General features: G+C 41.3%; 1 protein-coding gene across 1 annotated transcript in view; it reads left to right on the plus strand.

Moving 5' to 3' along the window:
* Nucleotides 1-22998, plus strand: part of pigg (phosphatidylinositol glycan anchor biosynthesis class G (EMM blood group)) — a 141598-nt gene that overhangs the window by 99575 nt on the left and 19025 nt on the right. Inside the window, exon 11 of the mRNA XM_062045297.1 lies at nt 13267-13576. Within this exon, the coding sequence (XP_061901281.1) occupies nt 13267-13576 (310 nt within the window). The remainder of the gene's footprint in view (nt 1-13266; nt 13577-22998) is intronic.

A 22998-nucleotide genomic window follows, 5' to 3' on the forward strand; every position in this document is an offset into this window, starting at 1 on the left:
GTCCCTCAACTGCGTCACGAGTCAGGTTGGTTAGTCTCAACGGCGGCGGGGAGTTAGAGAGGCCGCTGAAACAGGAGTTCCAAGGGGTGTTAATTTGGTGACTGGGGTCACCAGTCTAACCATAGCACAAAGCCCAACGGCTGACGTCGGGATTCTAATGTACAATTTGTGCTCTCCACAACACCAGAATAAGTCAGCTCGTGCCCAAGGGCCTATCCTAGAGCCATCTATCAGTGTGGTGCACCAGTAACGGTTAATTTCACCCAATTTGTTGGGGGACGAAGAGGTTCCTGTAATTTGAAAACGCGTGTAATTCAGCTTTTGGGCCACAAAGGGAAGAAGTCGGGTGGCATTGTCAACAGAAGGGTACACATGTCAGTCAACTTAAAAGGGGCGGGGTAAGTGTGGGAAAAGGGACGTCCAGCGGAAGAAGCAACACAGTCACCCAGGTTTTGGCATCCACCTGAGCCACAGGTTGTCTGCACCCGCTCCTAAGGTCAAAGTTACCAGGCCTTCGGTGGTGATGTCATTAGCACGCACAGATGTGAGAGCCTTTGAAACACCACCGAGGTGGGGTGGTACATTAGGTGCTACAGAGGGTGTAGAGGTAGTTAACGCTCTCTCAAGGACATTAATTTTAATAATTCCTTTAGAGTCTGTATCAGTCAGGTCAACCCCCAAAACAACATAAAAGGGACGATGGGCACCACTTACCATAGTATGTTGTCTGCATCCGACACCAATGGTTCAGGGTTGGGTCGTAACAAATATAGAGGTTATTACCACGGTAATAGCTATTGTGTCCCCCGTACTTAATCACACTGCACAGGTCAAAAAATAAGTCTTGCTATCCCCTTTGACCCAGTCTATTTAAAGTCCGCTGTATGTTCTTAGACACTTGTCAGTCACTGTCGTCAGGAAGGATGAACTGAGACACAAAGACAGTAGAACACGCCCAAGCACCAGTCCGTCAGGGAATACTAGTCGGGTGTAACATCCTGCCTTTCGTCTATCAATATCAGAGTAATTTAGGTAACAAAACGGGGATAAACATCAAACTTTTCACTTAATGTAACGACACATATAGTTATGCTGAAAACAAGCAAGAAAAACTAAGAAACATTTAGCATACTGGATTGGTCTCACACAAGGATATACAATATAGAAGTTGAAAAGAGTAATGTAGGTAGAAAATCTCTCTCGTCTCCTGGGCTGTGGGGCAGATGATGTGGCGAGGGGGTCAAAGGGGCAGATGTTGTGGCGATGTCAGCAATGACATCCGCTGGTAATCTGTCAGGTTCTTCAGCAGTAGTGCAGAGGGAGAGGTGGTACCAGGTGTCCCCTTTACCAGCCAGTCGAAGGGCGTGGGACGTCCGTTCTACGACCTAGAAGGGACCAGTCCACCTGGGCTCCGTCCACTTGCGTTTGATGACCTTGATCTTGACCCTCTCAGCGGGCGGAAGGGAATCTGTACAGAAGAACTGGCACACAAATTCTGCAATTTTTTGTGTAAAATACCATTTTGGTTTTACGCTGAGTCCTCCTTCCATGGGGGCTGCTGGTCCTGTGAATGGCTGACCTGTATGCAGCTCATAGGGTGAAAAACTCAAAGGGCTGTAAAACTGTTTTATTCACAGACCTTCGAATGATCATTAACGCTAATTGCAACATGTCAATCCAATTCAATTTGGTCTGTGCACAGATTTTAGCCAATTAGTTTTTGATGTTCTGGTCCATCCTTTCAACCTTACCTTGGGACTGAGGATGGTACCCCAAACCTGTGTTCTAGTCCGAAAGCCTTTTCGACCAAGGCTAAGTGAGTATTTTTTTAAATGGTTGCCGTTGTCTGACCTAATCTTTTTGGGGAAACCATGTCGGGGTACTAGGTCATTCACAAGTCATTTAATTACTGATATTGCATCCTCTTTTGAGGTTGTTGTTGATTCCGGCCAACCACTGTGATTGTCAACACAAGTCAGTACGTACCTTTCCCTTGTACCGTATTGATCATATCAGTGAAATCAAAGAATGTGTCAGAGTCTGATTATTGTCGATTTTGTTCCAAGGAGTCTGTTTCCACCCTCACTCACCTCACCCCCTTCTGTTTCTGAAAAAAGGACTGTGTTAGTCATACTATCACTTTCAGAAACATCTAAGAAAAAGGTCAGCTAATAGTCAAGTAGCGGAGGACAGGTCATGTTTGAGGTCAATGATTGTCTCTTCAGCCTCTATGATCCACTGGGGGGTGTTGTTAGGGTAGGGGACCCCTTAGCAATATCACAAATAACTCAAACTCAACTAAACCCTAACTTTTATGTAACTTATTCAATATGGTGAAAGTAACAAAATATGCTTATATATATATATATATATTGTCACCAATACTAGAAAAATACTACCCTTGTGGCGAATGCTTTAGCAATAGTATTTTGAAATTTTACCACACCTGGTGGCCCCAATAATTCATTAAGTCAAGCTCATGTTGTAGAAAGTTGAATGATGCAGACACATTTACTACTGAATACTTTCTATCAGACTTCTGTCTTGACGACTATGTGTATGTAATGAGCAACTATAATTGTTTGATATGCTTAAATGTGTAATGTGTCGTTTTAGCTCAGCTGTTGTGTAGCTGCTAGCTCCTCGTAGCCTACAGGTGTCTAAAGTGCAGCCCATAGTAATGTGTTTAACATCACTATGGGCTAAACCTAATCTTTTGAAAATGTGGTATTTGGGTGTCGGTGTAATGTTTGGCAGCTACGCCGTGTCTTATCATTGGACCTAAGTTCTTTGGTTTTGTAGGCGAGACAGAGAGCAAGTGAACAATGTGGGACACTATTGTGTCCATCTTATACCATGCTAGCTGCTGCAAAAATAGGTCAACATGAGCAGCCACACCTTGAGTTCCAACATATATAAATAATCATAACATATGGCGAGTCGGGTGGCAGAACACACGGAAGCATCTCAGTCAGTCAGGGTTTTCACTGTTAGAGCAGTTGGATGTCAGCCATTCCTGTTGTTGCAGGCTGTGGTATGAGCTCATGGAGGAGTCTTGGTAGTGGTGTTGCAGCTGGGTGGTTGAGCCGTCAGGTAACACCAGGAATGTTCCTTCTTTGCGATTTGAATGTCAGGGTACAGTCTGTAAAGGAGGTCCAGCAATCTGAACCGGAAGTGGTTTGGTGACAGGTAACCTTCTTGTGACCCCAGCGAAGCCTTCGACCTTTAAAGAGGAAGCACACAGTTTTTTTGGTACCTCTGCATTCAGAATCGAATGGGTGGCTGATAAAATTGTCCGTTGACACTCATGTCCAGCAGGGGTCCTGTCGGTACTTCCTGCTGCGGCTCCTGATGTGGGCGTCCTCTTACACGCCTTTGCGTTCGTTTGTTGGCACGACGAAACCTTTCCTGTTCGGAAATGTTCGGACAGTCACGACTCCAGTGACCAGGCTGGTCACAGCCGAAACAGTGTCTACCCCAGACCGGCTTTGAAGCATCGTGTTGTCCACCACCCGAGTCCAACCGCACGTCTGTTGAGGATTCTTTCCTCCACCTGTTGGAACTCAAAAGCAAGGTCACCCACTGCTGAATATACCCTAGCTGATCTTTGACCTTCCGGTTCTTTTAACCTTTTATCTTCAGCGATCTGTAATTTAAAGGCCTACTGAAACCCACTACTACCGACCACGCAGTCTGATAGTTTATATATCAATGATGAAATCTTAACATTATAACACATGCCAATACGGCCGGGTTAACTTATAAAGGGACATTTTAAATTTGCGGCTAAACTTCCGGTTCGAAACGCCTCTGAGGATGACGTATGCGCGTGACGTAGACCGGCGAACACGTATATGCCTTCCACATTGAAGCCAATACGAAAAAGCTCTGTTTTCATTTCATAATTCCACAGTATTCTGGACATCTGTGTTCGTGAATCTGTTTCAATCATGTTCATTGCATTATGGAGAAGGAAGCTGAACAAGCAAAGAAGAAAGTTGTCGGTGCGAAATGGACGTATTTTTCGAACGTAGTCAGCCACAACAGTACACAGCCGGCGCTTCTTTGTTTACATTCCCGAAAGATGCAGTCAAGATGGAAGAACTCGGATAACAGAGACTCTAACCAGGAGGACTTTTGACTTCGATACACAGACGCCTGTAGAGAACTGGGACAACACAGACTCTTACCAGGATTACTTTGATTTGGGGCGGTATAGCTCGGTTGGTAGAGCGGCCGTGCCAGCAACTTGAGGGTTGCAGGTTCGATCCCCGCTTACGCCATCCTAGTCACTGCCGTTGTGTCCTTGGGCAAGACACTTTACCCACCTGCTCCCAGTGCCACCCACACTGGTTTGAATGTAACTTAGATATTGGGTTTCACTATGTAAAGCGCTTTGAGTCACTTGAGAAAAAGCGCTATATAAATGTAATTCACTTCACTTCACTTCACTGATTTGGATGACAAAGACGCAGACGTGCTACTGTGAGTATGCAGCTTTGGCTTCTAAACATTTGATCGCTTGACCGTATGTGCGCAACTTTTTTTTGCGTATGTACGTAACTTTTTTAAAATATATAAGCTTTATGAATCTTGGGTTAGGTGAACGGTCTTTTGGGCTGAGTGATTGTGTGTGTTGATCAGGTGTTTGAATTGTATTGGCGTGTTCTATGGAGCTAGGAGCTAGCATAGGAGCTAGGAGCTAGCATAACACGTACCGTACCGTACGTGCGCGTCACGTACGTAACTTTTTAAAAATATATAAGCTTTATGAACCTTGGGTTAGGTGAACGGTCTTTTGGGCTGAGTGATTGTGTGTGTTGATCAGGTGTTTGAATTGTATTGGCGTGTTCTATGGAGCTAGGAGCTAGCATAGGAGCTAGGAGCTAGCATAACACGTACCGTACCATACGTGCGCGTCACGTACGTAACTTTTTAAAAATATATAAGCTTTATGAACCTTGGGTTAGGTGAACGGTCTTTTGGGCTGAGTGATTGTGTGTGTTGATCAGGTGTTTGAATTGTATTGGCGTGTTCTATGGAGCTAGGAGCTAGCATAGGAGCTAGGAGCTAGCATAACACGTACCGTACCGTACGTGCGCATCACGTACGTAACTTTTTTAAAATATATAAGCTTTATGAACCTTGGGTTAGGTGAACGGTCTTTTGGGCTGAGTGATTGTGTGTGTTGATCAGGTGTTTGAATTGTATTGGCGTGTTCTATGGAGCTAGGAGCTAGCAGAGGAGCTAGGAGCTAGCATAACAAACACGCAGGTGTTATTATGCAGGATTAATTTGTGGCATATTAAATATAAGCCTGGTTGTGTTGTGGCTAATAGAGTATATATATGTCTTGTGTTTATTTACTGTTGTAGTCATTCCCAGCTGAATATCAGGTACTGTGAGTATGCAGCCTTGGCTGCTAAACATTTGATAACTTGACCGTATGTGCGCGTCACGTACGTAACTTTTTAAAAATATATAAGCTTTATGAACCTTGGGTTAGGTGAACGGTCTTTTGGGCTGAGTGATTGTGTGTGTTGATCAGGTGTTTGAATTGTATTGGCGTGTTCTATGGAGCTAGGAGCTAGCAGAGGAGCTAGGAGCTAGCATAACAAACACGCAGGTGTTTTTATGCAGGATTAATTTGTGGCATGTTAAATATAAGCCTGGTTGTGTTGTGGCTAATAGAGTATATATATGTCTTGTGTTTATTTACTGTTGTAGTCATTCCCAGCTGAATATCAGGTCACCCCGGCTCTCACAGCATCTTCCCTATCTGAATAGCTTCAACTCCCCACTAGTCCTTCACTTGCACTTTACTCATCCACAAATCTTTCATCCTCGCTCAAATTAATGGGGAAATTGTCGCTTTCTCGGTCCGAATCTCTCTCACTTCATGCGGCCATCATTGTAAACAATAGGGAACTTTGCGTATATGTTCAACTGACTACGTCACGCTACTTCCGGTAGGGGCAAGCCTTTTTTTTATCAGATACCAAAAGTTGCAATCTTTATCGTCGTTGTTCTATACTAAATCCTTTCAGCAAAAATATGGCAATATCGCGAAATGATCAAGTATGACACATAGAATAGATCTGCTATCCCCGTTTAAATAAAAAAAATTCATTTCAGTAGGCCTTTAAGTAGTCGTTTCCTTGTTGCTCTGTCATTAGCCCTATTTTGCATGGAATGAATAAAATGTCCTGCCATATATTGTTTTTGGCACCGTGTATATCAGGGTTAACTTTGGCCAAAGTGTTTGGCCAAAGGTTCCCTCCCGGAGGTACAGGTGGGAAAGCAAGGTCAACAATGGCTTGCATGTATGCATCGGCAAGAGACTTATATTGTAGTATGTCCAAAGTGTTAATGTCATGTGTCAAAAATGTCTGCCGGAGAAAATGGTCAGACGTGTACAAGGGGTTAATTTTCGGAGGCAGGATTAATCTTAGAGGGGGCGTTTTAATACCTCCTTCTCTTGTCACTGGAGTAGGGGGCGGTGTCCTAGTCAAAGTCTGGGCGGGTCGTTTGAATTGTCTTGCGCATGCGCGGCAGACAAAAAAACAATCAGTCAATTCTCTCATTAATCATCGGTTCTTTTGCTGCATTTCGTTTTTCCACGTAATCCCCGTTTACTTTTATCATACGCCAAACTCTTAAATTCTCTCCCTGAGTGTTCCATTTTCACCAGCGCACACACACACACACACACACACACACACACACACACACACACTCAGCAGCACACACACACACGAGCACGCGAAAGCACTCCCGCACACACACACACACTCAGCAGCACACACACACACGAGCACGCGTAAGCACTCCCGCACACACACACACACACTCAGCAGCACACACACACACGAGCATGCGTAAGCACTCCCGCACACACACACACACACACTCAGCAGCACACACGAGCACGCGTAAGCACTCCCGCACACACACACTCACACTCAGCAGCACACTCTCTGCGTTTCACTTTACCATAAAACTTCCAGTCACTTTTTTATTTTTATTTTTATTTTATTTTACCAGACGTTTGAGTTCACGACTTTTCGAGTATTGTAAACTCCCTCTTAACCCTTTCAAGGAACGTTCTCCTTTTTTTTTTTTTTTTTCTTTCTTTCCTCTACCTGCTAGTTCCATTGTCGACAACCGTCCATTCAATTGATCATTACACAGTAATGATTAATCACATTTTTCCCCGACCGCCATCACATTCCTGTCTGTCACACTCCAAGGCCATGTGTCTATTTATTTACGTTTTAGTGTCTTATCTCACTGGGATCTTTCAACCCGCTTCCTTACGTTTCAGTGTCTTATCTCACTGGGATCTTTGAACCCGCTTCCTTACGTTTCAGTGTCTTATCTCACTGGGATCTTTGAACCCGCTTCCTTACGTTTTAGTGTCTTATCTCACTGGGATCTTGCAACCCAAACTCATTAAGGGACGACCAAATTCCCAGGGTAAGCTACACCCAACTATTAGTTCACTCGTCAATGAAACTGCCCGTCACGGTAATCGAGACACAATGGCCTGAGTTGACCACTTATTTACAATTTTAATGCAATGGCAGGCTCGGCAAAAATGCAATCAATCTATCAAAATCACCAATCTGTGCCTGGGATTACAAAACAGTGTTTGACTTACAGACTTCAGGACAGACTCCTAAAGCAGATTTTATATAAAAAGGCTCTGCTCACCTTGTATTGGCCATTTGAGTCTGTCCAGAAGATTGCAAGAAGTCATCAATCAACAGCGTGCCATCTCGGACGAAGCCCCCAAATTGTTGCGTTGACCAGCATTCCTCCAATGGGGAATTCAAATTGCTAGTCTCTCCCAGATTCTTTTCATGGCAATAAGCTGATGTTTATATTCAATCAACAGGCAGTAATTGGTATTTTGTGGTTTATTCTCCAAGCTTAGAGGACAAACGTGAGACCAATCCAGCACACCCGCGTTCCCTCGCCTGGTCTAGCTCGGTCTCTTTTCCAACTCTCGGAAGTGCTGTGATTTTCTCCTTCCTCCCTCCCCACCTGCTGTTTCCCCAGTCTAGCTGTGCTCCTTATCTTAGGAATGTAATGGCAGTCTCAACAAAGAGAATAAACAGCGCTCTGACTCTAACCAAGGACACTCGAATCCAAGCACTTTGTACCACACGAGACATTAGCTGATGTAAATATGACTATAGGAGTTTTTAGAAAGAAGTAACACTTAAATATGGATGTGATTCTGATCTGCTTCCCACACCATCCATCCATCTTCTTCCGCTTATCCGAAGTCGGGACGTGGGGGAAGCAGCCTAAGCAGAGAAGCCCAGACTTCCCACTCCCAAGCTACTTCGTCCAGAAAAGATGATTATGGCGTACCGTCACACCTCTAATGTTACCACATTGGTCTGCAGTATAGTGATTCTGTCAAGTATGATTGTCCGTCCAGGAAGTGAAAGTGGGTTGTATATATACAACCCACTATACTGTGTATAAGTTATACTGTGTATAAGTGATGGAGAGGGAAGAGAAGGTTGGCACATAATGGCCGATAGAAGCGGTCAGGAAATATTCATGAATCTGGCAGTGAAGAGTGGAAATAACTGCAGCCATTTTGGGGCAGAAGCAGTTAAGTTTAATGACATAAGTGGCAAATAGCCATTATTGCCCAAATGAGATGAGAGCGTTGAAAATATCAAAACGTAATGCTTCCCAGCCATGAAGATTTGTACCTCCCTTGCTATTGCTAGAGCGTATTGTGTCTGATTATTACTACTTGTGTGATAAAGAAGCACATGCTTAACACTTAATTCTAATGGTTTATAATATTGCTCACCATCCTCAAACCACTCTTGTGGTAATAGTTGCTTTGCTTATTTTTCACCATAATGTGCTGTGCTTATACAAACTGATCAAATCAATAACTCTTTTTACCAAGAGCTTCTCCTTTTGCATGGCATACATTAATGATGAATACAATATCTGCCACATTGTGAATATGAAAGGAAGTGCTTTATGGAATGTATTGCTCTGCTTCTTCTCTTGTAACAGCTTCCATAAAACACACGTATTAATAATACATGTCCAATATTTGCTCAGCTCTTTGAGGGTCAGCCATTACCCTGTAGTACTTTTGCAGCTTTGACGACATCCTGCTGGTAAGGAGATGGCACTTTACTCGATAGCTTTTGACTGGAAGCAGACATTCAAAATAGTTTCATTTTTGTAAGGCATACAAGTTTAATTGGTCTGAGTCGGCGTAGGGCTGGGCGATATGGCCTTTTTTTAATATCTCGATATTTTTAGGCCATGTCACGATACACGATATATATCTCAATATTTTGCCTTAGCCTTGAATGAACACTTGATGCATATAATCACAGCAGTATGATGATTCTATGTGTCTACATTAAAACATTCTTGTCCATACTGCATTAAAATATGCTCATTTTAAACTTTCATGCAGAGAGGGAAATCACAACTAAGTCAATATACCAAAACTGTATTTATTAAACAGTTATTAAGCAGTGGCACAAACATTCATGTCATTTCAAAACAGAAAGTGCAAGATTGTCAGACATTTTAAAACAAGCTATTAGTGCACTTTTGCGCAGGATGTCACTAAGATGACAAATCAAAACAACACTAAATTAAAGTGCACTTTGTGTACAGAACGCCACTACAATAGTTTAAAACAAATAAAGTGCACTTTAGTGCATGATGTCACACAAGATATTTCAAAAACTGTAAAATAAAAATTAGCTGCATAATAGGAAATCAAATAATGTATGTCCTTCGCTATGTGGTAGGTTACTGCGGACATTATCTCCTTCTGTTGTTGACTATTTTTTTCAGACGGTGTTGATCTGGAAATGGAAGACGCCAGGCTTAATTGGGTCAATGCTGGTTGCTTCGGCATTTTGTTAGGTGTGGCATCTCTGGCCGGAGATGTTGACATGCAGAGTTTCAAGCACTCCTTATTCTCTTGCGGATGACTTTTCAAATGATGCTACAAATTAGTAGTGCTGCTACTTTTTGTAGCAACGCTTTTGCCGCATACTTGATATATTACGGTTGTCTGTTCAACATCTTCCCGCTTGAAGTCAAACCACCGCCAGACGATGGACCCCGTGCTGTTTTTCTTGGGAATTAATTCTTCCTCCATTTGTTACCAGATTGGCACCTCCTCTCTCTCGTATTACCACTCGCACCGTTCCGCTTGCACCACCTGCCACAGCTAACTTTACTCATGCCACTACCTCTGCTCGACGAGGGCGTATGACGTTGCACGCGCGACAGTATGTGACGTATGTAACAAGGTGCGCTTATTTTATCTCTCTGTGCGAAGGAGAGACAAGAAAGAGTGAGATAAGCTTGTACTGTAATGCCTGCAGCTAAAAGCAACTGCATGAGAACATATACTCGAATACTCACGAAATAGTCATTTTCTACAAACCCGCAATACATTTAGTATATTCGATATATCGCCCAGCCCTAAGTCGGCGCCTGTAACCCAAAATACTCATACTCAAGACAATGTTCCCCATTGAAATTAATACAAATATAATTATTCCGTTTTGGAAGCACCTTTTTAGCGTGTGATGTGTATTTTAGAAAGAAGAACAAACTTTTAGATAGAAAATATTGTATGAAAAACAATGCAATTCAATGTAGTACAAACAACTACATTACATTAGTTTTATCAAATAATATAATAATAATGTGCAGTATTTACCTTGGAGAGTGGACTTATACAGTATCTCCTTCTCTGTCAAACCCACCATTCGCAGCTTTTTAATTTTTTCGTGGATAAATGTCCATTGTTTAGATATTATTTTAACACTCTTGAATGGCGTTATCAACTTATTCTGCATCGCTGTGCTGCAGACTTGCAGTGCTAAACTCCAACTGCTTCACCGAGTTAGCTAACTACACACTCGGTCAGCTCTTAATGATTTATTTCTTTAATTCAACGAATATCATCCACTTCTTCTTAGCACTGTGCTTCACACTTAATTTCTTCCTTCCCAAGTTACTTCGATCTCTAGCTATAAGCTAAATGCTAGCAAGTAAGACGATATATTTTGGTCGAATCTTATGGAGGATCTTAACTTTATTTTTGTTTGTAATCCATAGCTTAACAATTAGCCGAGAGATCGCTCAAATCCCGAAAAGCTAAAAAGCTGGGGCACTTGTTTCCCAAAGTACTGCTATTTTTACAGCAGCATTTAAGTTCTTAACAATCTCTCCTTATTGATATTTCTAATCATTCAACAAATATCTAAAAACTTTGGGTATTTGGTTTGTAGAAATTATGTTTTCAATCATGTTATCTGTTTGCTTTAAAAGTGCAGATACGTCCATAACTATTATTGTAACAGCTTGGTTTAAATGGAACTTAGGTATTGGGTTTCACTATGTAAAGCGTTTAAAATCACTAGAAAAAAGTGCTATATAAATATAATTCACTTCACTTCACTTCGCCTTTGTTGGTTAATGTACATTCATACCGAAGCTTTTATGAAGCCCTTTCATCTTGGTCAAATGTTCATGCAGTGCTATTCTGAGAATACAAATAGCCTTGTTGCCTCCAAGCAGTACATTGAAAATGCAAGCACTAGCTACCTTCAGTGCCTTTTAACGCCCAGTGGTCATTATTTTTTCTCAATCGGTTTTGAAATAGTAAGCATGTTTAGCATGTTTTTAGCAAGTTTATCATTGTCAAAAGCATTTATTGTAAAGGTACCATTTTCTGGGCAAGTATAATTGCATAGAAATTAAATGCAGATTCCTGGATTGCCATTTGTATTTTTAAAGATGCACAATCAGTTGTTGGTACTCCTTATATTCAGATGCAGCTCTTGGTTGTAATTGTATTCCATTATTTATTTATGTTAGATCGAAACTTAATAGATCTCCAGAAATTCTGTTTTTTAAGTTAAAATGCAGATTTTCTCTAAAGTTGACTTTTTTTCTAATGTTTTACTAATTAGGAGCATAATTAGTTTGGGCAGAAAACTCCAAGAGCACATTAGCCATGCATAGCAACTTGCCTATTCTCAAACCCCAGGACTTGATATTTCTTGTATGTTTGCAAAATACTACATCTTTACTTTGAAATCTCGGTTTTAACGGAACAGTTCTGTTTTTTGTGTGTTGTCATAACTGAACATAAGTCTGCTCACACAAGAGTGTAACATAGTAAGACCTGAAGTGTGTTTCCTTTAGGCCATTCATTCTGTTGACCTGTCTCTTGATTTGAATTATTGATTTTATCTCAACTCAGTCTGGGAGGAACACCGTGAATCATGAATAAGTGATTGTGACGTGAAAAGAATGAATGTCGTGATTGTATTCCATTTTCACAACTTAATATATTGTAACCAAGATTATATTTGATTGTGCAGCTGTGTCGATTGATTGATTGATTGATTGAGACTTTTATTAGTAGGTTGCACAGTGAAGTACATATTCCGTACAATTGACCACTAAATGGTAACACCGAATAAGTTTTTCAACTTGTTTAAGTCGGGGTCCACTTAAATTGATTCATGATACAGATATATACTATCATATATACTATCATCATAATACAGTCATCACACAAGATAATCACATTGAATTATTTACATTATTTACAATCAGGGGTGTGGGGGGGCGGGGGGGGGGGTAGGATATGGACAGCAAGTAGTGGACATAGAGAGAGAGAGAGCGAGAGAGACAGAGAGAGAGAGAGAGAGAGATCAGAAGGCATAAGAAAAAGTATCTGCATTTGATTGTTTACATTTGATTATTAGCAATCCGGGGAGGGTGTTAGTGTTTGCACTATATACTCTACACATTGTATTATATTTGTTATTGTTTACAAAACATGATATATGTTATTCCTTTTTTTTTACTGGACTATTTTTTTACTTAACATATAGTAGTAGCCAGTAGGGGTTCCAGATCTGCGGTCCCCTCCAAGGTTTCTCATTGTCATCCCATTGGGTTGAGTTTTTTGTTGCCCTGATGTGGGATCTGAGCCGAGGATGTCGTGGCTTGTGCAGCCCTTTGAGACACTCGTGATTTAGGGCTATATAAGTAAACATTGATTGATTGATTGATTGATTTTTATAGTGGATTTTTTTTTAATACTCACACAAGTACATTTTGATTTTGATACCACAAATTCCATTCACTCTGAACAAAATTCCCTGAAGAAGAAACCATTGCAATCATTCTTGTTGACATGCTATCAGGAATGACGAAGTCTTTCTCTTTCAGGGGCACTGTGGAAGCACGCTTCGTATATGTGTTCGTTTTGGGTATCCTCTTCACGGGAACAAAGGACTTGCTGCGATCCCAAATCATCACAGCTGATTCCAAACTGAAGAACAGAGGATTGTGGGAGATATACAGTGGCCTGGTCTTGTTGGTGTCACTGCTGTTCCGTGCTCACAACCTGCCAGTGCTGTGCTGCTGTCTCCTGGTCCAAACGCTGATGGCTCAGTTCATTTGGAAGAAGCTCCACTACGATGCGGCACAGACCACCATCATGCACTACTGGTTCGGCCAGGCCTTCTTTTTCTTTCAGGTAAGCAATAAAAAGGTCATCTGTGCTACGAAGTTTTACAGAAGCATTGCCTACAAAAGGCCTGGTCCGTGTGAGAGTAATATTTAATCATATAGGATTTATTTCAGTGTATTTCAGTGGCATTGGCAAAATCTTTATACATTATTTACTTTTTCAGCTCATACGCTCTTTCCTCTGAGAGTTTGGTATTGTGTTGGTCTAACACCAAATCTTTTTTTTTTTTTACCTGTTTTGTCAGGCTACTTAAAGGCCTACTGAAACCCACTACTACCGACCATGCAGTCTGATAGTTTATATATCAATGATGAAATCTTAACATTGCAACACATGCCAATACGGCCGGGTTAACTTATAAAGTGCAATTTTAAATTTCCCGCTAAACTTCCGGTTGAAAACGTATATGTATGATGACGTATGCGCGTGACGTCAATCGTTCAAACGGAAGTATGCAGACACATTGAATCCAATACAAAAAAGCTCTGTTCTCATCTCAAAATTCCACAGTATTCTGGACATCTGTGTTGGTGAATTTTTTGCAATTTGTTTAATGAACAATGAAGACTGCAAAGAAGAAAGTTGTAGGTAGGATCGGTGTATTAGCGGCTGGCTGTAGCAACACAACCAGGAGGACTTTGACTTGGATAGCAGACACGCTAGCCGCCGCTAGCCGCAGACCGCACGGATGATCGGGTGAAGTCTTTCGTCCTTCCGTCGATCGCTGAAACGCAGGTGAGCACGGGTGTTGATGAGCAGATGAGGGCTGGCTGGCGTAGGTGGATAGCTAATGTTTTTAGCACAGCTCTGTGAGGTCCCGTTGCTAAGTTAGCTTCAATGGCGTCGTTAGCAACAGCATTGTTAACCTTCGCCAGGCTGGAAAGCATTAACCGTGTATTTACATGTCCATGGTTTAATAGTATTGTTGATTTTCTGTCTATCCTTCCAGTCAGGGGCTTATTTCTTTTGTTTCTATATGCAGTTAAGCACGATGCTATCACGTTTGCTACGTAGTTAAAGTGCTTCACAGATGTATTGTTGTGGAGATAAAAGTCACTGTGAATGTCTATTTCGCGTTCTCGACTCTCATTTTCAAGAGGATATAGTATCCGAGGTGGTTTAAAATACAAATCCGTGATCCACAATAGAAAAAGGAGAGAGTGTGGAATCCAATGAGACCTTGTACCTAAGTTACGGTCAGAGCAAAAAAAGATACGCCCTGCACTGCACTCTAGTCCTTCACTCTAACGTACCTCATCCACGAATCTTTCATCCTCGCTCAAATTAATGGGGTAATCGTCGCTTTTTCAGTCCGAATCGCTCTCGCTGCTGGTGTAAACAATGGGGAAATGTGAGGAGCCTTTCAACCTGCCACGTCACGCTACTTCCGGTACAGGCAAGGCTTTTTTTATCAGCGACCAAAAGTTGCAAACTTTATCGTCGTTGTTCTATACTAAATCCTTTCAGCAAAAATATGGCAATATCACGAAATGATCAAGTATGACACATAGAATGGATCTGCTATCCCCGTTTAAATAAAAAAAAATCATTTCAGTAGGCCTTTAATCATGCAGTACAGATAGACAGTATCAAATCAAATCAAATCAACTTTATTTATAAAGCACATTTAAAATTTACCACAAGGGTAGCCAAAGTGCTGTACAATGGGCAGGTTAAAAATAATACAAGAACCGAGCAAACACAACACAACACAAACAGAACACGATAAAAAATTAATAAATAAAATATAAAAACATAAAAACAGGTTCACAGCATGTGTATTATGGGGCGCCATTGCAGGATGGGTATCACTCAGTGTTAAAAGCCATGGAATAAAAGTATGTTTTTAAGAGAGATTTAAAAACAGGAAGAGAGGAGGCTTGTCTAACACTCAGAGGTAGGTCGTTCCAGAGCTTGGGAGCAGCAGCAGCGAAAGCTCTGTCACCTCTAAGCTTCAGCCTTGTGTCCGGGACCGTCAGTAGCAGCTGATCGGCTGATCTTAGGGATCGGGTAGGGCAGTAAAGCTGAAGAAGGTCGGAGAGATATGTTGGCGCGAGGTTGTTTAGACAAATAAAAGGAGTTTAAAATTGATTCTGTAACGCACAGGGAGCCAGTGAAGGGACGCTAATATAGGGGTGATGTGCTCACGTCTGCGGGTCTGTGTTAGCAGACGAGCAGCAGAGTTCTGCACGAGCTGCAGGCGGACGAGGGAGGCCTGGCTAATGCCTACATACAGGGCATTGCAGTAGTCTAAACGAGTCGAGATAAAGGCGTGGATTAATTTCTCGAGATCATGTCCTGATAGAAGCGGTTTCACTTTCGCTATTTGGCGTAATTGATAAAAAACTTTTTTGTACGACGCTGCTGATTTGTTTTTCGAATTTAAAATCTGAGTCGAACTTTACCCCCAGGTTTGTGACACAGTGGCTGAGATACGGGGTCAGAGTGCCGAGGTCAACGTTGGGGGAGGGGGAGCGACTTGGACCGAACAACATAACTTCTGTTTTGTCTTCATTTAGGCTCAAGAAGTTAGCTGAAAGCCAGGCTTTGATGTCGTGCAGGCAGTCAATAAGACGTTGAACCGTGTTATTTTGTGCCATGGGAAAATAAAATAGCAGAATTATCCTCACAAAGAGTTGAAAAAATTGAGGAGAACAGAGCAGGAGACGAAAAATTAAACATGCGAGAGAGTTGAGGCGGAGCGCACAATTTAACCGGACACTGAGTGGGAATATCAAACAGGATCGGCATATGATCAGAGAACACAGCGTCGCAAATGTCCAAATTAAAAACACACAAACCATACGAGAGCACTAAATCGAGTGTATGCCCGCGTTCATGTGTGGAACCACATACAGATTGTACGAAATTAAAAGAGTCAATTACATTCAGGAAGCTCCTGGGAAGCGACTCGTCTGGACAGCAGGTGTGAATATTAAAATCACCCACAATAAGGACACGATCATATTTGGGCAGGATTTCAGTATGTTTATTTTGCCAGGGCAGATGAGTATGATATACTCCTTCAGTTCAAGTTTTCTTGCAGTTTTATTTTTTAAGCTATCCAACGATACATGGTTCAAGAGGGGACAGACAAAGAGGAAAACAATGATCGAGAATATCAACGGTCACATGGACATAGTCTGTAGATAGAGAGGGTAAAAGGCAGCAACATCCATTTCATCGCCTGTTTGTGTAGTGCTGGGGGGGCAGATAAGCATCAAGTGCAGAAGTAGCAGGGAACTAATCGTGGAATGTGGTTGCTTATTGCTAGCTTCTACTTTCTTGCCCATTAGTGTAGTCCTGTTTCGGTCAGATATGATGATGATGGATTAGATTTATATAGCACTCTTTTCTTGTGACTCAAAGCACATGAAACTGAGAACCCATCATCCATTCATTCCAGATTTACAGATAATGGTGGTAAACTACATTTGTAGCTTACCACCTTCTGCTGCCCTGGGTAGACAGCCAATTGGTGCCTATGGCTTTTCCGACTACCACCAAACATTAATTCACCTTCATCAGCAGTGTGGACTGCTCTGGGGGCAAGATGGATGAAGTGTCTTGCACAAAGACACAATGGCAGTGACTCGGGTGGCGGAAGCTGTATTCGCACCAGGAACTCTCAAGTTTGTGGATGTCTGTGCTATCATCTGAGCCACGCCACCTCTAGACATGCTTCCAGTTCCTGTACTTGGTCGGCGAACATGGGAATGAACATAGAGAGGCCCATCCAGGGACAGGCAGTGGACGGCAAGAATGCCCCCCGCCGAAAGGTAGCCCCCAAATACAGGCCAACACACGCAGCACTGAGCAGGCCCTTGTTTGTGGGATGACAGGCAAAGGGGGCATTCCATTGTCCCCATGTTATATCGGTCACATCCCAACCGTGCTGCTTGCCTCTCAAGGTCCCAATAGGCTGTTTTCTACTGCAGGAACTTCCCCCTGTGTTACCACCAAAAACTACCCGGGTACTTTTACTTCTCTCTGAGTTCCTCTTAGCAAGGAACCTTTTCGGGGGCAGGATGTGCAGTTGCACGCTGATTGGTTGAACACAGTTGGGGGAGTTCCTAAAACGTATTTTTGAAATCCACGACCTTCATCAGAATATACGCAGCAACTTATTAATTTTTTATTTCTTGTTTATTTCTATTACAACAAACTTGACAACGGAGAGAAAGAAGAACGAAAGGAGCTTTTAAAATGCAGCAACTTTTGTGGGGCATCTGTGTGCTGAAGAACACTGATCAGTGGAATTATGATGGTGTTTTTACTCAGCCGTTTAAACTATATTCAGTTTATTGTTGTTTATTTATTTTTACAAACCTTTTTTCGATGCGCCAAGCTATGAGAAGTGGCAAACTCTTTTAAACGTATTTACAGAGAAATATGAAGCTGGACACAAAGCGGCGACCTCTAATGCTTACTACTCTGACTTCATTGTGGAAAAAAGGAGGAAGCACACGAGTGGAACAAATCTGAATAACATCAAATTTTAACTATTTGCTTAATTACATGTTGTAAAAGCAGTCAGTGACACTCTATTTGTGTAGTTGTTAGCCTCAACTCGAGTGAACAGAATGCTAATGCTAAAAAGCTAATGCTAAAGCCAATGTGTTTGTGTTGTCGAAGTGAGAGAAACACTGACCTTTATTATTTATATATTGTTATTTACAGATTAAATTGACCAAAGGGAATCGCCTGAAACTCATGAATTGATCATTTACAGAGAGGACAACTTTCTGACTGTAGGACATTGCGGACAAAAGCCTGACTTTTTATGAACAATTCGTTACACTTAATTATATAAATCATATCGTTTTATATATACGATTGATTTGTATTTTGATTTGTATTTCGATTACTTACTTTTTAGTAAAATAACTGTGACCTAATATTGTCTGTTTAGTCACATGGTTGTTATGGTTGGACTAAGGGAGGTGACGGCAAACAGACACCAGGGGTAAGTATGTACAATTATTTATTATATATATATTAATATATATATATATATATATATATATATATATATGTATGTATATATATATATGTATATATATATATATATATATATATATATATATATATATATATATATATATATATATATATATATATATATATACATATATATATATATGTATGTATATATATATATGTATATATATATATATATATATATATATATATATATATATATATATATATATATATATATATATATATATATATATATATATATATATATAATAATAACAACAATACAACTAAACTATAGAATGGAGTGTGTGACCAAAATACAAGAGTGTGTGATGTAATACTGTGTGTAGTTAGCTGTTGTGTATTACCGTGATGTTGAATGAGGAAGTAGACAAGTCCAAAGAGGGCAAGGCAAAAGGGGTCTAAGATGCGCGAGGGGTCCGTGGGGCAGAGAGAGACGTCAGAGTCCGGGGGTGAGCGAGGAGTCGGGAAACGAGGAAGGCAGTCCAAAACACAGGGGGAGATCCAGGGAAAAGTGAGACGCACAGCTCAGTGTCCAGGCGACGTAGGGTACTATGGGGACACGGGAGAAAACAAGGGACAAGTAAGCCACGGAGAGGAAAACAAGAATAGAGCATAAAGCTTGACGCTTACGGTACACCATGAGAAAACTAAGTTCCCGCGCCGATCCTTGGGTCCACCCTGCCTTTATCCGGCCCGCCCTCATCAGTCTCAGGTGTGCAGATAGCCGGTGAGTGTTTGCAGCTGGCGGCTGCTGCAGGGCGGAGATGCGCGGGGCGCGTCCCTGGATTTGCGCGGCCGTGGGCGTGTCCCAAGGTGCGCACAGACTGCAGGGGTCTGAGCCGTAACAATGGTATCAGTATAGTAATATACTAAACCACTCCTCCATACGTCATCAGCCTGATTTGTATAAACTACCCTGAAATGTGAAATGTGGTGGGAACACAAACCACACACTTCTACGGGAACCTTTAGTTCCAGGAACCAAAAGTTGGTTGGAACTTTTGGTGGAAAAGGGCCTATAGTTGTGCGAGTAGTAGTATGGTGGGGGTAAATAAAGAGAGGAGAGAGCACAGGAACTCTGCCCGCCCAACCACACGCCCCACCTTATCAGCAGGCAGGGTCACTCCACCCGAGAGCTCACCATTGCCCCCGAAGGGCACCACGAGCAGACCCCACCAGGCAGCCAGCCACCCTCCGGGAAGAGGTCCATGAACCATCAAACTACCAGGTTAGATTGATCTCTAATTCAAAGACCCAGGCTAGTCTGGACCTTCCCCAGTGCCCAAAATCCACGGCCCCAGGCCCAACCGATCCAGTAAGGCAGCCCAGGCTGGAACCGGCAGGCAACTAATACATTTTTTTAAGACCATTATCTTGTATAATTGACAGCCAGTTGTAATCCTAGGCCGACTTCAGTCAAAAATAACATGAGTAAATCTAGTAAATGACATCTTAATCCGAGTTTGAATTAAAAAAATCATATTAATAAAGTTAATAGCGGCTTGAATAACGTGATTGAAATCAGCCTGAAGTGAACTGTCAGTCTTTTGTTAGAATTCCAGTTAAGTGCACATTTACAGCCTTTTTCTGGAGCACACTTACTGTTTTCATCCTAAACTTCTTTGTTCGTCATAAGGAGAGAATGGATTGACGGAAATAATGGACCACATACGTTTTACACTTACTGTAGCCTTTCTGATATTCATATATGTACATCTATAAAGACCTCTTTTGTTCATACAGCAACAGTGGTACCTCGGGATACGACTTTAATAGATGCTTTTCCGATCCGATACCGATGTTGTTTTTGCACTTCCGATCCGATACTGGCCGATACTGGCCTATCCGAGCATGTATTAAAGTTTAAAGTTATTTAGCCTACTAAGGAGTCAGATTCATGTTGAAAAGGGTTTTAGTACTCTTGATAACAACTAGCCAGCTGAATTAGGTGAGTTTGAATAATACACAATGGTTGGTAACAAGAAACGGACCTGTTTATTCAAGGATAAACACAAAATAGACAAAATTATACATGACAAACAGAAATGGCATCATTGAACTAGGGCTGGGCGATATGGCCTTTTTTTAATATCGCAATATTTTAAGGCCATATCGCGATACATGATATATATGTGGATATTTTGCCTTAGCCTTGAATGAACACTTGATGCATATAATCACAGCAGTATGATGATTCTATGTGTCTACATTAAAACATTCTTCTTCATACTGCATTAATATATGCTCATTTCATGCAGAGAAGGAAATCACAACTAAAAAAATCACTATTTTTTTCATACGGTATTGATATGGAAATGTTTGCCTCGGCATTTTGATGGTGTGGGCGTGTGACACCGAACGGAGATGTTGACATGCAGAGTAAGCACATACTGTTCATTCTCTAGCAGGGGACTTTTCAAATGATGCTACATATTAGCAGTAATGCTACTTTTTATAACAACGCTTTTGCTCCACACTTGACAAATTACGGTTGTCTGTTCGACATATTCCCACTTGAAGCCAAACCACCGCCAGACGATGGACCCCCTGCTGTTTTTTGGGGGAATTAATTAATTCTTCCTTCATTCGTATTACCACTCGCACGGCTGCGCTAACATCACAGCTAACGTTGGCCATGCTGCTACCTCTCTGCTCCGCGAGGGCGTATACGTATGTGACGTATGACGTGACAATATGTGACGTATGTAAGAAGGTGCGCTTGCTGTGTGTGAGAAGGAGACACAGGAAAGAGCGAGAAGAGCCTGTCGTGTAATGCCAGCAGCTAAAAGCAACTGCGTGAAAACGTATACTCCAATATCACGATATACTCATTTTCTATATCGCACAGAGACAGCTGACATTTTTACCGGTAACTTTTAATTCACATGGCCGTCTTAACGGTTAGGACACAGACCTGTGGATGTGTTGAAGGTGTGCTGGAAAATGCGGAACTGAAATTAGGGAACAGCAGAAAAGTGGAATGTATTATTTAAATCGGTGCGTTGGAAAACACGGACCGGAATTTAAAAAAAAAACTGGATCTGGATTGGCATTTTCCCATGCCTTGCCGATACGCATTTTTTGGCAAATATCGGCGGCCTATCCGATCCAAATATCGGATCGGGACAACCCTAGCTGGGATGCAGATTGGACCTTTAAAAAAAAGTGTATTGTGAAATTCCGTTTGAAATAAATAAAAATCTAATTAATTAGTGCTTGCCCACCAAAACATCACAATTTTACCATGACATCATGCCTTTTAAAAAGAAAAACAAACTTTTAGATAATAAATATTGTATAAAACAATGCAATAGAATGTAGTATAAACTACAGTAGTTTTATGAAGTAATGTAATAATAATGTAAAACATGTACTTTGGGGAGTAGACGGTATTTTTTTTCAGCTGATTCTATGTCAAACACACCATCAGCAGCTTATCCAAATGTTCATGTTCATGCAAATGTTGTCGTTTAGATAGTATTTAACATCTGGTGTTATCAAAACTCATTGTACTTTAGTATGGTGCAGATGAACAGTGCTACGCTCCAACTGCTTCACCAAGTTAACTAGTTACAGTCTCTGTCCTGTTTTTCATGAATTATTTATTTCATTCAGTGAATATCATCCACTTCTTTACAATAACATAAATGAAAATACTTCAAATTGGGGGCTTTTCTCAGCATGTTTAGGTGAGATTGTAAAATCCATTTTCAACCGTTTGTCCCTTTCGGGGTCGCGGGGGGTATATATTAATTAATTAATTAATTACTGATCATTAATGAATCAATAGCTAATTGTTTTTAATCACTTGCCAGCACAACAGCAGATGACAGCCCTTTGAGACACTTGTGATTTAGGGCTATATAAATAAACATTGATTGATTGATTGATGAAGCACTGTTAGGTTGTTGTCATTCATTTCTTGCTCAGAGCGCATGAAAAACGCGACATTCATTCAAAGTACACATACATACATATTTATTTTTAAACCTCATTTAACAGCAGACACTGAAGTGATTGACTTATGAGTGTTGCTTTTGTTTCAGGCAGCGGTAAACGCTTGCATGCGGTTTACACAACGCACATTAAAGATAATGTACACATTGTACATGTAATATTTCAATATCAAGTCAGCCGTGACTGCTTTTTCTGGCTTCTGATTGGACGAAAAAAACGTGTGACAGCCTATGAATGAGTATTCATGTGGAAAGATTTTTTTTTTTTAACTGGTGGTCTCTAAAAAAAATCCACATTTGGACATACCTCCAAATCATTCGGCTGCGTCTATAGCGGCCACTACATTCCATAAAAATCAGCTACGTATTTGTTTGTTTAATCGGGTGTAGCAACATAGAAAGGGTATCATGCGAGAATAGCAATCGATTGACAGTTTGTCTTTAAAAACAACGCGAGTGCCAGGA

This window comes from Entelurus aequoreus, linkage group LG04, assembly GCF_033978785.1.
Source record: "Entelurus aequoreus isolate RoL-2023_Sb linkage group LG04, RoL_Eaeq_v1.1, whole genome shotgun sequence".
Lineage (NCBI taxonomy): Eukaryota > Metazoa > Chordata > Actinopteri > Syngnathiformes > Syngnathidae > Entelurus > Entelurus aequoreus.